The sequence below is a fragment of the Mus caroli genome, chromosome 11 (genome assembly GCF_900094665.2).
Source record: "Mus caroli chromosome 11, CAROLI_EIJ_v1.1, whole genome shotgun sequence".
In the NCBI taxonomy this organism is placed as follows: Eukaryota; Metazoa; Chordata; class Mammalia; order Rodentia; family Muridae; genus Mus; species Mus caroli.
Window position 1 is genome coordinate 63,664,688 of NC_034580.1, and position 14,803 is coordinate 63,679,490.

General features: G+C 47.3%; 1 protein-coding gene across 3 annotated transcripts in view; it reads right to left on the bottom strand.

Annotated features, from left to right (window-relative positions):
* Positions 1–4,081: 4,081 nt before the first annotated feature.
* The window catches only part of Arhgef15 (Rho guanine nucleotide exchange factor 15), a 14,915-nt gene continuing 4,193 nt past the window's right edge, over positions 4,082–14,803 (bottom strand). Inside the window, exons 5-16 of one of the 3 annotated variants that reach the window (XM_021176963.1) lie at positions 13,472–13,530; positions 13,180–13,391; positions 12,900–13,060; positions 12,567–12,719; positions 11,439–11,568; positions 9,021–9,095; positions 8,830–8,922; positions 8,578–8,738; positions 8,326–8,478; positions 7,892–7,974; positions 7,683–7,787; positions 4,082–5,743 (exon numbers count right to left, since the gene is read on the bottom strand). In XM_021176963.1, the coding sequence (XP_021032622.1) occupies positions 5,592–5,743; positions 7,683–7,787; positions 7,892–7,974; positions 8,326–8,478; positions 8,578–8,738; positions 8,830–8,922; positions 9,021–9,095; positions 11,439–11,568; positions 12,567–12,719; positions 12,900–13,060; positions 13,180–13,391; positions 13,472–13,530 (1,537 nt within the window). In that variant the 3' untranslated portion in view covers positions 4,082–5,591. The remainder of the gene's footprint in view (positions 5,744–7,682; positions 7,788–7,891; positions 7,975–8,325; positions 8,479–8,577; positions 8,739–8,829; positions 8,923–9,020; positions 9,096–11,438; positions 11,569–12,566; positions 12,720–12,899; positions 13,061–13,179; positions 13,392–13,471; positions 13,531–14,803) is intronic. The other 2 variants (XM_021176964.2, XM_029484208.1) reach the window with 2 other exon arrangements.

A 14,803-nucleotide genomic window follows, 5' to 3' on the forward strand; every position in this document is an offset into this window, starting at 1 on the left:
TTCAAACAAACAAAAATAACTAATATTTGGCTACTTATTAAACACCAACTATGCATTGAGCACTACTCTCAGCACCTTATGCATATTCTTTTTAAGCCTCCCAATAATCCTGTAAGTCACGTATAAATATCGTCATCATTATTGTGGGAATCAAGGAACTGAGGCACCGAGTTGAGAAGTCAAGCGATACAGCTTACAAACTGTAGAGTGGGTGTTAGAACACAGGCCAGCCAGCTGCAGGGTGCAGGTTCAAATTCCTGCCTTAGCATTTAGCTTGCCATGGCCTTAAACCACCTTTCCTAAGTTCTCCTACTTGGTATTCTTCATGTGTATCTTCAGAGATTCATCCCTGCAACAGATTAACTACCCATAAAACTGCTCAGAGAATCCCTGCATTCTCAACTTAACTAGATGGTAAATTAAGAGAATAACATCTGAGTTTGGTTCAGTGAATCAAGTTGGAGGAGAGGCAGGATCATGTGATTTTACTGGTTTTGTTTGAGGGCAGAATCTCACCGTGTATAATCCAGGCTATCCACAAAATTGCCACAAGGCTAACGAATAAAGGACAGACCTATGTAGTGGGTTTGGCCCACTAACGTTAATTACACTCCCCCCAAAAAACCTGCTTACACAAGTGTCTGCACATAGCTTCTGGGAACCTGATCCTGCTTCGTTCTGATTGGTAAAGATGAGGGCAGCCAATGGCTGGGCAGGGCAGACAGAGGCGGGACTTTAGGATTTCCGGGTTTGGGGTTGGCAAGAGAGAGAAGGGGGAGGAGATCCACCATAGCAGGAGAGTGTGGAAGAGAGAAGAGCTGCCGAGCCTCAGAGTGTTGAGGACAGAGAGGCTTGGCGGCTATGTAAAGGAGCCGAGAGATCCCTCTGGGTCCAGGGCAGCCAAGATAGAATTTAGAGTTTAGTAAGTAATAACTCGGGATTATTGGCAGGAGGTGGATTCACTTCGTGGAGATTGGGCAGTGGCCCAGGATAGAGCTGATTAAGGCATGTCAAAATATAAAGGCTGTGCGTGTGTGTCTTCCATTCTCGAATGTAAAGCGTTGAGGTGTGTAGCAAACCCGCTGCCAGGATCTATATAATATTTTATTCAACAGATTTAACTCTGTACGAAGTGGAATTTATTGGGAGGTAGGGAAGATTTGCTGACAGAATCAGACTCTGAGTAGCTAAAATAAGCAGATCACGGTGAGGGAGGGGGTGTGTTTTGGTTAGGACAAAGTGTTTTTATTCAAGATCAAATGTACTTGGTTTACCTTAAACCAAAGGAAGAGTGAAGGTGCAGGTCCTGCATTCCTGGTGCAGGTCATACAACTCCATAGATTGCCTTAGCTGTTTTTATCTGTTTATAGTTTACCAAGAAAGCAGACTCGGTTACTTTGGAGCAATTCTGTGATTGACCTGCCTTGCAACCCCAGCATCCAAATAAACCAACTTTGAAGGAAAGCTTCATTTATTTACTTGATTAGTTAGTCTGTTTGAGACAGGGTTTCTCTGTGTAGCCTGGGCTGTCCTAGAACTCACTCTGTGGACCAGGCTGACCTCATCATATTCACAGAGATCCAGCTGCCTCCGCTTCTGCCTCTCGAGTGCTGGGATTAAAGGTGTGCACCCCCATGCCTGGCAAGGCAAGCTATATTTTAACTCACTAGCTACGCTTGCTTGCCCTGGTGCTCTAGGGCTGTGGCAGAGCAGAGGCTGCATAGCGAAACCTCATGTTGGATAGGAACCAAAAGAAAAAATGGCCACGGTTCCACTCTTCCCTTCAGAGGTTGTCAGTGCCCTAGCTACTTCTTCTTCTTAAAAAAAAAAGATTTATTTATTATTATATCTAAGTATACTGTAGCTAACTTCAGACACACCAGAAGAGGGCATCTGATCTCATTACGGATGGTTGTGAGCCACCATGTGATTGCTGGGATTTGAACTCAGGTCCTTTGGAAGAACAGTCAGTGCTCTTAACAGCTGAGCCATCTCTTCAGCCCAGGGCCCTAACTTCTATTAGTTTCCACTTTCTAAAGGTTTCTCCTACCAGCTAACCTTGACTAAGCCTTCAATCCATGCCCTTCAGGGGACATTTAAGATCCAAACCTGTGGGATATGGTGGCACAGGTATGGAATCCTTGTATTCAGAAGGCCAAAACGTAGGGTCAGAGCCATCCTGAGCTCCTACTAAGATTCAGATGCACAAAACAAATAAGATCTGAGCCATTACACAGCTCAAAATAGCCACAGTTATGTCCAGCAGAGTCTAGCAGACGGCTCGGGATCCGGATTCTCCTGTGAAGACTCAACAGGAAAAGAGTCTACTCCCAAATCCATCATTCTCCAGCTAACCCGTTAACAGCCATTCGGCTTATCGCTTTAGCCATTCCTGAGAACCTAATTACTAAGCTGGGTGTGGTGGTGCAGGTCCAGAACCCAGCACTTGTGAGATGGAGGCAAAAAGATCGAGAGTTCAAGGCCAACCTCACAGAAAGTTTGAGGCCAGCTGGGCTGCGTGTACACACCCAACACCCCCCCCCCCCCCGTCACACACTTGACACTAAATACCTACTCAAAAGGCAGTATGGCTATATAAAGGCATGGGTAGCCAGAGCTGGCAATCATTGAAGTCTACTTACCATACTCACTAAACAACTAAAAGTTTCCACAACGACTTCCTTTAGTTGGACCTCAATAACTAATTGTTTTTTGTTTTGTTTTGTTTGTTTGTTTTTGGGGGGTAGGGATCTCAGTGTGTCTGTGGGCTGGCCTGATATTCTCTATACATATCAAAGTGGCCTCAAACTCACAGAGATCCTCCTGTCTCTGCCTCCTTAGTGCTGGGATTAAAGGCAGGCACACACAACCATCCCCAGCTTTAGGGTTTTTTTTTTGTTTTGTTTTGTTTTGTTTTTGTGGTTGTTATTTGTTTGTTTTTGAGACAGGGTGTCCCTCTGTATCTGAGCCTGATCTCAAACTCATGGCACTCCTCCTACCTTGGGCTCCCACATCCTACGATTACAGGCTTGAGCTACCAAACCTGGCCTGACTTTTATAAATCTTGCAGAAACATATGCCCATGTGACTCCACTTCTAGGGTCCTCCAGTGCAAGTTAGGAGACCTGAAGCTTAAGCTATAGGAAACCATATGGGTTCTGGGGTTGCACTCAGGGTGTCAGGCTTGGTGGTAAGCATCTTCCTTTACCTGCTGAGTCACCTTGCCAGCCCCAAGTTTGTATCTCATGTTAAAGAGGGGAAGGATTCCTCTGATATGGCGGCTCATGCCTATAATGTCAGCAGTTGGGAGTTAGAGACAGGAGGATTGAAAAGAGTCTGAGGCCATCCTGGGCTATGCAGTAAGACCATGCTCAAAAAACAATGTTTTTAAGAGACAAAGGGGGAGCTTGGTGGAGAGAAACGCCCACCAAGCAGCAGTGTAGACACACCAGGTGTGTCTCCACTGCTTCCACCTACAACTCCTGGCCCACAGTCCCCTTGTCTCATTCCACAGCTTCTTCTTTCTTGTCACCTGGCTCAGATGTCATCTCCTCCAGGGTCTCCCTGTCTCCCTTCACCCCACACCAATCTGTCACAGCCTTTGGAGAGAGTATTTTCTTTGTAACTAACGCTTTGTTCTAACTTCATCCTACCTACTAACGTGTTGATTTCAGAATGCACTCAAACTGGTATAGTCCCTCTAAGGTAAAGGGCGCTTTTTACACTGTCTTTTTCATCTCCCAGAACTGTGCCTGCCACATAAGAGGCGGTCAATGAGCAGGCACAGATTGGAATCAGACACTTGACTGATCTGTTCCTTTGACCTTGTACTGTACCCTCTAACCAGCTCCAACCACGGTGACCCTGCCCTGCCCTCTTTCCCAGCCTCCAACAACCCCAGCTGCAGCGCCTGTGGCCCACTTCAAACATGGCTCCCCTGAGAAGCTGTGCAGGAGCCGACACACTCCAGGCAGGCCTAGTACCTACTCTCTAAGCTCTAGTTCCAGTGGAGCCGACACCTGTTCTTAGCACTGGTGCATCCAGCACCTGGCCCCCACATAAAACTGTGTTTTTAGACCACTGCTCTTTCCAGCAACATTTATTGAGGGTTTCCCATGTGGCTGGCACTTTGCTGGATGAAAGCTGTGGACACACAAAGTGCCCTATTGCCTTCAAGTCCCCAGACTCATTACCCCTCCCATAGTCACCTAGGGAGTCTCCATCTGGGCAGGTTGTCATACATGAAGGAACAGTATTGCACAGTCCTGAAGATTTAGAAAGCCTTTGCCCAGGTCTGGGCCCCAAGCCCAGCAATTGTCTATTCAACTGCCTTTGCCTTCACCCCTCCAGCATCACACAGGGCAGGTTCTCTAGCAGAAACCGTGGTTGAGTCTGAGTAACACCATCGGCTCTCTACTCCCTCCTGAGTTCAGCCTTCTGCTTCTGAGAGGATCAGGATAGAAGATCAGGATGGTTGGCAGCTGACCCAGGACCCAACTTGTTCTGCAGCCCGAGGCTGGCTGACATCATGATGACAATTCAAGTCGGGAGATGACACAGAGCAGACATGAATCACAGAGGTCAATGCCTGGGACAGGAAGAGGTCCACAGACTGCAGAGGATCTCGAATCCCAGCGGCTTAGTCCTGAGTGCCTTCCTTGCGGGCCACCATCTGCTTCATAATACCAGCCTTCAACTGTCATAGAACCCAGAGACACCCGGGAGACCCTGAATCCATGGCTTGCATTGACGGTCCCAGTCTTTGGGCAAGCTATGCTCAGTCCTCTTTTTTTAGAACTCAGGGCATATGGCTTTTTTTTGGAGAAAATAAAGGATAAATGTGAGATGATAGAGGAAAGGAAGTATTCAGTCACTGACAGGAGAGGGGAGAGGTGCGTTCTCTCTCTCTCTCTCTCTCACACACACACACACACACACCCCACATTCAGCACAGTTATCTTGCTAGATACATATATACATGAACACACATGCACTCATATTCTCTGAGATGCACTCTGGATTCTTCTAGAAGAAAGGAAGTGGTTTTAAATGGGCAAAGAAAGTAGCCCCAAAACAGAAGTATTAGATTAATTTAATACTTCCTATACTCAAAAAGCAGGACCAGTGGCTTCAGTAAAACCAACAAGGGTGACTACTGCTCTTTTGGGCCCAAATCACCATCTTCTTTGGCTGGATGGGTCCCATCCCATCCCTGTTGTCTACAGGACTACTTCAATGACGTCATTTCTCAATGTAATGCCCCTGCTTAATCTTCCTTGGTTGTGGACATACTGTGATACCCTCTGGCCGTGGCCTTAGCCTTGGCCACTCTGTACTTATCCCCTGTCTCCATTGGCAACACATTCAAGCCATCCCCATTCTTCCTTGTTATGGGCTCAGATGGTCTTGTTTCATTAGCTGCTCTATCCCTATTGTTGCCTCTAGAGGTAGTGTTTCCACTGACAGCAAGTAGATGGATGGATGGATGGATAGATGGATGGACGGTTGAACGGTTGGACAGATGGATGGGTAGACTTTTTCTTCCCCATGCTGCTGCCAGTATCCCAATCTGTGCTCCTCCCTAGCCTGCCTTAAGGTTGAGGGGTGTCAGGAGTGCCTGAAGAGGGTCCTACAGCCTCAAGGAGCTTCTGGTGCTGGCGAAGATGCTTCCTCCTCTCATGTTCTCCTGTGACTTCACACACCAGTTGGGCAGGGAAGGCTCCAGGAAGCCCCTTAAGCCAACCTGAAGAGGGGAGAGAAAGGTTTGTGTGGAGCAGGACGGAGGTCAGGTGATGGGGACGAGGGAGGGGGATCCTCAGGTCTCAGGTCACAGGCTGGGGATTAGTGGAAAAGACCAGAGCATTCAACTTCAGTCACTAGTGCTCCTGGAAAGGCTATCAGCATCCTTGAGGGTCTGTGTCAGTTCTCTGCTGGGTCCTGCAGTGACTGCTCACGTCACTCAACTGGAAGAGCTTCTAAGCTTGAGAGCTGGCTCAGCGGTTAAGAGAAATTGGAGCACTTCCAGAGGACCCAAGTTTGATTCCCATCCTCCACGTGGTGACCCACAACCATCTGGAACTCCAGTGCCAAAGGGATCCAGTGCCCTCTTCTGACCTCTGCAGGCACACCAGGCATACACATGTGCACAGACATACATACAGGCAAAACACTCATACACATAAAATAATAAAATAGGCCGGGCGTGGTGGCGCACGCCTTTAATCCCAGCACTCGGGAGGCAGAGGCAGGCGGATTTCTGAGTTCGAGGCCAGCCTGGTCTACAAAGTGAGTTCCAGGACAGCCAGGGCTACACAGAGAAACCCTGTCTCGAAAAACCAAAAAAAAATAAAAAATAAAATAAAATAAAATAGATAAATCTTTAAAAAAAAAAGAAAGAAAGAAAAAGAAAAGAAAAATCAATCTAAAGAAAGAATCCTTGCAAGGGCTGCAAGGTCTTTGTTATCTCTGTGATCTCGTTTGCTTCCATCATTCCCTTCTCTGAGTCAGTCTGGGCACACTGGCCTCCTGACAGTTCCTATTGCACAACAGGTACTAGGCCTTTGCCCTGCTCATGCCCTCCCGCTGGTTCACTCTTCCTCCAGACACTGAATGTCTAGGTTGGTCACCTCTGTCAAACCCACTCCACCTCCTGGCACGTCTATCTCACCTGCTTATGTAAAATTCCATGGAACCCTAGAACCCCCGCCTCCCTTACTCCTCTCCATCCTTTGTCCCATTGCACCCATCCCCTTCTAACATACTACATGTAACTACATGTAACTTTACTTATCCTAGATTTGTTTTGCTTGAGGCAGTATCTTGCTATCTATTTCTGGCTGTTTCAGAATTCACTATGCAACCCAATCAAATATTGATCCTCTTGCCTCAACCTCCCCAGTACTGAAACTACAGAGCTACAGTATTGGCCACTATTGTTTTTGTTTGTTTGTTTTTTGAGAAAGGGTCTCAGCCAGGCAGTGGGAGCACATGCCTTTCATCCTAGCTCTTGGGAAGCAGAGGCAGGTAGATTTCACAGTTGAAGGCTAGCCTGGTCTACAGAGCAGATTCCAGGACAGCCAGAGCTAGATAGAAACCTGCATCTTGAAAAAACAAAATGGGGCTGGTGAGATGGCTCAGTGGGTAAGAGCACCCGATTGCTCTTCCGAAGGTCCAGAGTTCAAATCCCAGCAACCACATGGTGGCTCACAACCATCCGCAACGAGATCTGGTGCCCTCTTCTGGAATGTCTGAAGACAGCTACAGTGTACTTACATATAATAATAAATAAATAAATCTTAAAAAAAAAAAAAAAAGAAAAAACAAAATTACTCTGTAGCCCTGGCTAGCCTGAAACTCACTGTATAGACCAGACTGGCCTTGAACTCACACAGATCCGATTGCCTATGCTTCCCAAGTGATAAAATCAGAGACCAACATCAGCACCACCAGCACACCAGGCTCACTTAGCCTTTACTGTCTGCTTCTCATTAGAAGGCAGACTCCAGTGCCAGCTTGTGGTTCATTAATGCAGCATTTGCCCATCATGTGTAAGGCAAGGACTTGATCCCAGCACTGCTGGAACAGGAAAAAAAATCATACAGGGCAGAGCATGACACATTCTGTGCTTGGCTCAAGCTGTTCGATAAATAATTGCTGAAAGAGTAGACGAAAGGCTTGCTCACCTTCTGGATTCTTATGCAGATGCTTTCGGGGGGCCTTGGACTCCAGACTTTGCCCCTCAGTCTTGGAAGGTGTGGATGGCTCTGAACATAGCTCCTGGGAACACTCTGGTGAAATGTGGGTCAGTTGGACCCCTCGTTCTTTTTAGTTGTCATCCCATATTCCCCTTAGACTCACATTTTGTTCCCTCCTCCCTTTGAGAGATGCTTACCACAGTCCTCATAGATGGTGTCTGGGGAACAGGGAAGGGGACCTGGGGTGGGGAAGGCTCCCAGCCAGCGCTGCATGTCTGACCTAGTGGTGAACAGAGGGGGTGGGGAGGATTCATGGTTGGCCTAAGAGATACACTCCTGGTAAGTAAGAGCAACAGAGAGAAAAGAAATAGAATACAGAGTCTGAGGGTCCTAAGAGCGGCTTGTTTGTTTGCTTGTTTTGACGAGGCTGCCCAAGATGGCCTCAAATTCATGGTCCTCCTACCTATCCCTGTCTTCCCAGTGCTCAGATAATAAAGGTAAGGCTACCATACTGGTTTGTTTTCTTTGGCTTATGAGGACTGAATCCCAGGTCTCAGGCACGCTAGGCAAGCTCTCTACAACTAAGCCACACCCCCAACCCCCAAGAGTGCTTTCTATAGATGTGACTCACAGTGAGGCCGCTTGGAGTAGCCTGTGGGTGGGGCGGCCCTGGTGGTTGCTGAGAAGCGAGAGGCGGAAAGTAGGGGGTCCAGATGGGTCAGGAACCTGCTGGGCCTGCACCAGGGAGCGATGGGCATAGTCCAGAACCTGTAGCCGCTGCCCACTGCCCAGGGAAGAGGGCGTTCAGAGGAGAGCAGGGGTCCTGCTAGATGCCTCTTCACCACTCCGGCTCAGGCTCCCTCCCCACCCACGCAGGACCCACCTCTTGGGCTGAGTGATAAGCAGCAGGTCACTGAAGAGCAGCAGGCAGAGGGGAGTGAAGCGCGGACGGGAGGTGAAGAGCACACCCCCCCTCCGACACCCTAGTTCGGTCAGTTCCCCCTGCAATTCCAGGCGCCTTGACCAGGAGACCAGGGGTAGAGCCTGGGAGAAAAAAAAGAGAGAGAGAGAGATGCTCTAGCCTCAGGGTAGCATGGTGAGTAAAGACTAAATGGAGAGTCTGGGCTGGACTGACCTTGACTTTGTGGAAGCGCAACCTTTGGGTGAGCCGGATCAGCTCTTCCGTCTGCTTCATGCGCCCCACCTCAGCGCTGCAGCGCTCAATGATCTGGTGAGAAGCATCCTGTCACCCATCACAGCATCTTCCCTCCCACTTCCCCTCTGTCAGTTGGCACCTCTTCCCGCCGCAACTTCCCTCCTGCCCACCTTGCTCACAGCACCCAGAGCCTTCTGGGCGTTCTCCTGACGACTGGACCCCTCTTCTGTCTGGCTTAGGATATTCTGGAAACAAAGAGGAAGGGAACTGAGATCCTCAGCGCCCAGCCCAGCTTTGCCAGGTGTTCCGTTTAGGGTTGAGATCTATTAAGACCTACTTACCAGCTGCCAGAGCCTGAGCAAATCAGGTTAGTGCTCAAAGCCTAGGTTTCTCCATTTATAAGATGGAGCTGATATCTACTTAGCATGTTAACATTAGGAGGAATCAAAGTGATTTATAAGGAGGATTTAGCATAGTTCTTGGCACACCATAGATGGTGGTGGGTTTTAATAATTACTAGCCTAACAATAGAGCCAGACAGTTAGAAATACCTAAATTTCTATCTTTTTAATTATTTTATTTTATTCTTTTGTGTGTATGTCTTTTTGAGACAGCATTTTTTTTTTTTTTTTTTTTTTTTTTTTTTTTTTGTTTCTTTTTTTTTTTTTTTTTTTTTTGCTAAGCAGCTCTGGCTGGCTTTTAGGTCTGAATCCTTCTGCCCAGCCTCTGGAATGCTGGGATTACAGGATGTACCATCACACCTGGCTCCATCCATTATTTTTACATGAACTACGCCAAGTTATTCAAACTGCACCTGTTTCTTCCCTTATAAGGTCTTGTAAATGATGGTTCCTGCCCTTGCACATTTGTCACGGGGGTTATAGAGGTGTGTCACATTTAGAAGGGGGTCTCTAACTGCACACTCAGCAATCACTGAGTTAGTATAGTATTATAGTTAGTATGTTGTCTACATGAATGCCGGACAAGGCTGAATAAAACTCAAGGCAACTGGTTTCACAGCTCAGTGCAGAGACTTGTTTAGCATGAGTGAGGCATCAGTTCGATCCTCCCACAAAAAAATTAAATTAAAAAAAATAAATAAGGGGGCTAGAGAGATGGCTCAGCAGTTAAGAGCACTGACTGCTCTTCCAGAAGTCCTGAGTTCAATTCCCAGCAACCACATGGTGGCTTACAACCATCTGTAATGGGATCTGATGCCCTCTTCTGGTGTGTCTGAAGACAGCGACAGTGTACTCATATACATAAAATAAAATACATCTAAAAGCTAGGCAGTGGTGGCGCATAAGTCTTTGATCCCTCTGCTTAGGAGGCAGAGGCAGGTGGGTGATCTCTGTGAGTTAGATGCCAGATACACAGGAAAACTTTGTCTGGAAAAACTAACCTACTAACTAAATAAACAAAAATTTAAAAAGATAATATGTACACACCTGTTATCCCAACACTCAAGAGACTGGAGCAGAAGACTGCAAGTTTGAGGCCAGCCTGAGCTGTGTATTGAGTTCTAAACAACAATAACAACAACAACAACAACAAAACCAAGACAAACACCAACGCCAACTATCTCAAAACAAAGATGTTTCCATCGAGTTGGAAACTCTTCACATTAAGATCCCAATACTGCCAGGAGTGGAGGTCCACACCTTTAAACCCAGCACTCTAGAGGCACAGGCAAGCAGATCTCTGTGGTGCCAGGCCAGCTTGGAATGCAGAGCATGCCATCCAGAACCACATAACGAGACCTTGTCTAAGGAAAGAAAAAATTCCCAGCACTCTGGATCTCAAAGGCAGATGGGTCTCTGAGTTTGAGGTCAGCCTCAACTACAGAGCTAGGTCCAGGACAGCCAGGGCTACACAAAGAAACCCTGTCTGGAAAAATGAAAGAAACAAACAAAACAGTGTTTCTCAAACCCCCCATTTGTTTTTCTCAGTATTATCCCACTGAGAAACTTTGCCACTTACTATTTTAGTCAGTTACACTGTATCCAAGGCCTACCTTTGTATGGGCTAGGCAAGCTGTCTGCAGCTCTCAGCCTACTCTACAGCCACCATAAAAAATAGAATTGGGCCGGGCATGGTGGCGCAAGCCTTTAATCCCAGCACATGGGAGGCAGAGGCAGGCGGATTTCTGAGTTTGAGGCCAGCCTGGTCTACAAAGTGAGTTCCAGACAGCCAGGGCTATACAGAGAACCCTGTCTCGGAAAAAACAAACAAACAAACAAACAAACAAACAAAAATAGAATTGGATAGATACACTATAAATCTGCATATTTACCATGGCCCTTTAAAGTTCACAGGTTTGTTTTTTTCAGTCCTCCCCCAAACCACTGTTTGTTCCTTTGGATATCTCAACTAGTTAGAGGCTGAGCGGAAAAGTCTAGAGGGCTCCTTCCTGCACCAGTCTGTCCCCCGAGGCAATGAGGGAGCTGAGGACTGTTTGGGAGGTGTTGCCCCACAAGGACTTCTGCGGTCCTGGTGGGGTAGGAAATGGTGATAACTACACCAGACACTTTGTATCGTTTCCACAGCAGGCTTGGTGGAATGGGACAGGCACGAGGCTGAGTCAGTACCTGCAACAGCATCCGCAGCCGGGTGATGCGCTGGAAGGGCAGCAGCAGGAAAGATGGCAGCGGGAGCCGCTCACATTTGGGGAGGCTCTGCAGCCTTCGCAACTCTGCGGAGAAGCGCACGTTTGTATCCCTGCAAAGAAAGCCCAGATGCTTAGGGAATGTGTCCGTCGTCGTCGTCGTCGTCATCGTTGTCCTCGTCGTCGTCGTCGTGTCCCCCCCCCCCCCCACTCCCGCCAGCTCCAGCATCAGCCTTAACATGATTTCTCCCGTTCCTCCAACTCTGGGATACAGAAACCCCTTATCCTCTCATAATTTCAATTATCCAGCACCTTTAATGGAACGTTCCAGAAATAAACAATTCATACATTTTCATAGGGTTTTTTTTTCTGTTTTTCTTTTCTTTTTTCTTTGTGTGTGTGTGTGTGTGTGTGTGTGTGTGTGTGTGTGTGTGTGTGTGTATGTGTGTGTGTGTAGCCCTGGCTGTCCTGGAACTCACTCTGTAGACCAGGCTGGCCTCAAAATCAGAAATCTGCCTGCCTCTGCCTCCCAAGTGCTGGGATTAAAGGCTTGTACCACCACTGCCCAGCATAGTTTTGCTTTCATAACTTCAATTACTCAACACCTTTAAATGGAATGTTCCAGAGACAAACATTCATATATATTTCAAATGCTTTTCTGATTAGCAACGATAAAACCTCAAGATGCCCCATCTTAAGATGTCTTATTTGGAACACCAATAATCAATCCCTTTGTCCAGTGTATTCATGTATATACACCACCCACCCCTTAGTGCTATATATATCCTATTCATCAAATTGACTCTTGGCGGTATCGCCGAGCTGTGTCCAGGAAATTCTTATTTTACTTACTAATGTCCACAAAGTTAGGAGACTAATGATGTGGATAATTTTATTACATTATATTGCTCTAATATTTCTATTTCATCATTAGTTATTATTAATCTATTACTGGGCCTAATTTATAAATTGTTTTCACATATGTGTATATATATATATATATATGTATATATATATATATATATATATATATATATATATGGCTCGGTATTATTCACCAGTGGCTTTGGAAGACATTACCAGGGAGAAAGGAAAAAGCCACTATACTCACATAAGGCGGCTGTAGGTCTCCTCCTGATACTGCTGGTTCCGAACATAATCCACATACACAAAGAAAGGACCAACTGCATGGGCATGCACCACGTCACACAGGTCAGTGATGTGTGGAGAGGAACGAACACGAGACAGCAGTGTTCCTAGAAACCTGAAAGTATAGACAGAGTGATTAATAGACGTACTGAAAGTCTGGTTTTCCAACTCTTTCAGGAGAGTGCTAAGCATTAACTGGGTCAGTTGAAAGGAAAGATCCAGAAAAGGGGGAAAGCCAGAGGGGATGCTCATCAGCCCAAGGCACAGAGTCCTGGGAAGACGGGGCCCCACTGACCGCTCACTGACGCTCTGGACTCGCTGCACATTGGAGAACAGCGTATGATGATCCCGAGGCGTGAGTGTGTCCCGGAGAGCCTGGCTCAGGACGAAGGTGTCAGTCAGCAGCCTCAGGGAGCGCAGGTAGGAGGCCTCTGATGTCACCACCTCAAACAGGCTCTAGACAGGAGAGCAGGGCCACAGTCGAGAGGGCAGCCACCTCACAACCACCCCCCCCCGGTCATGTACCTTCCCTATCCCCTATCCCACCCTTCTCAATTCCACCCTGGGGCACCCACCTCCTGCATGCGCCGCTCCTGGGGGCTTAGACTCTCTAAGAGACCACTGCCTCGTACAGCCGGGAGCTCCTGCCACAGAGTGTTTCGAGGTCCAGGGAGCCTGGAGAAGGTGGGAGCTTCTCCAGGGTTAGCTGGAGAGGGACCCCCATCCTCACCCACACCCCACAGCTCCTCTGACAGCACAGCTGCTCGGTAAGTCTGGTATAAAGGTTCTGGAAGGTAGACAGAGAACATCAGGGAAGTCCAGGGCCCCCGGAACCCGTCCCTCCTGCCTGTCCCAGTAAAGACCTACCGTCCTGCAGGGGCAGTTCCCACTGCAGCCCCTTCAGCCCTTCCAGTCCTTCCTCCTCCCTGGGGAGAAAGAAAGGAATACATGTGAGGTCCACGTGTTAATTCACAGGATACCAGACGAGAGAGATGCACAATGTGTGGAGGGATCCTGACAGTTCCCCAGATCAAATTCCAGATGTTTGTGCCGGTTGGAGGGGGAGGCCCCGACAAATCAGGTCCTCAGCATTCCTTCTGTATCAACTACTGTGCAGTAGATGCTTCCACGTCCCTCCCCCCAGCCCTCTCTCACAGCAGCACAGGCTGGAAGATCTGTGTGGCTTGGTATAACTCCCTATGGTCAAACTCTGGCACCTGTGGCTCCCTGTCTCCTCTTTCCTGGTTGCCAACCATTCACTCAAGCTATAGGCGGCTGTAGTAAATATTTTCTAACAAATGAGCATACTTAGATTATTACTTCTGATTAAAAAAAAAATCTAGGGTGATTAGCAAGCCAGGAAAACAATGGATGGTCATGGTTGCCAAATGGTTTTGCCAACAATAATTTTAATAGAGGACTTGAGAAATGGCTCGGCGGTTAAGAGAATGAACTATTGCAGAGGATCCGAGTTTGGTTCCCAGCCCCCACATCACGTGTCTCACACCTGCTCATAACTCAGCCTATGGTGTGTGTGTGTGTCCAGGGGAACCTGCACCATGAGCGCACACTAACACATATTTAAAAATAAATTTTATTCAGGCATGGTGCTGTATGCCTTTCATCCCAGCACTAGGGAAGCAGAGGCAGGAAGATCTATGTGAATTTGAGGCCAGCCTGTTCTACAAAGCAAGGTCTAGAACATCAAGGGCCACAGAGAAACCCTGTGTCTGAAAACAAACAAACAAGAACACAATAAAGTAAATAGATAAATAAATACATAGAAATAGATCTTTAAAACATTTTAAATATAAACTCACAATAAGAAAATTTAAGCAGAACCTGGCCCTGCCTTTTGTTTCTTTTGTTTGTTTGTTGCTTTGTTTTGTTTTTGGTCTGTTGTTGCTGTTGTTTTGAACATGAACTGTGATACAGATCCCAGGCTGGCCTCAACTCCTAATTTTCCTGCCTCAGTCTGCTGAGTGCCTTCATAACCCGATATTGGGTTACTATGCCTCGATAACCTGATAGAACAGAGTATCCCTACTTCTTAGAGAAAGACTCTGAGACCCAGGAAAAGAATCCATTTAAGGTTGCATAACTAAGCTGGGCGTGGTGGCGCACGCCTTTAATCCCAGCACTCGGGAGGCAGAGGCAGGCGGATTTCTGAGTTCGAGGCCAGCCTGGTCTACAGAGTGA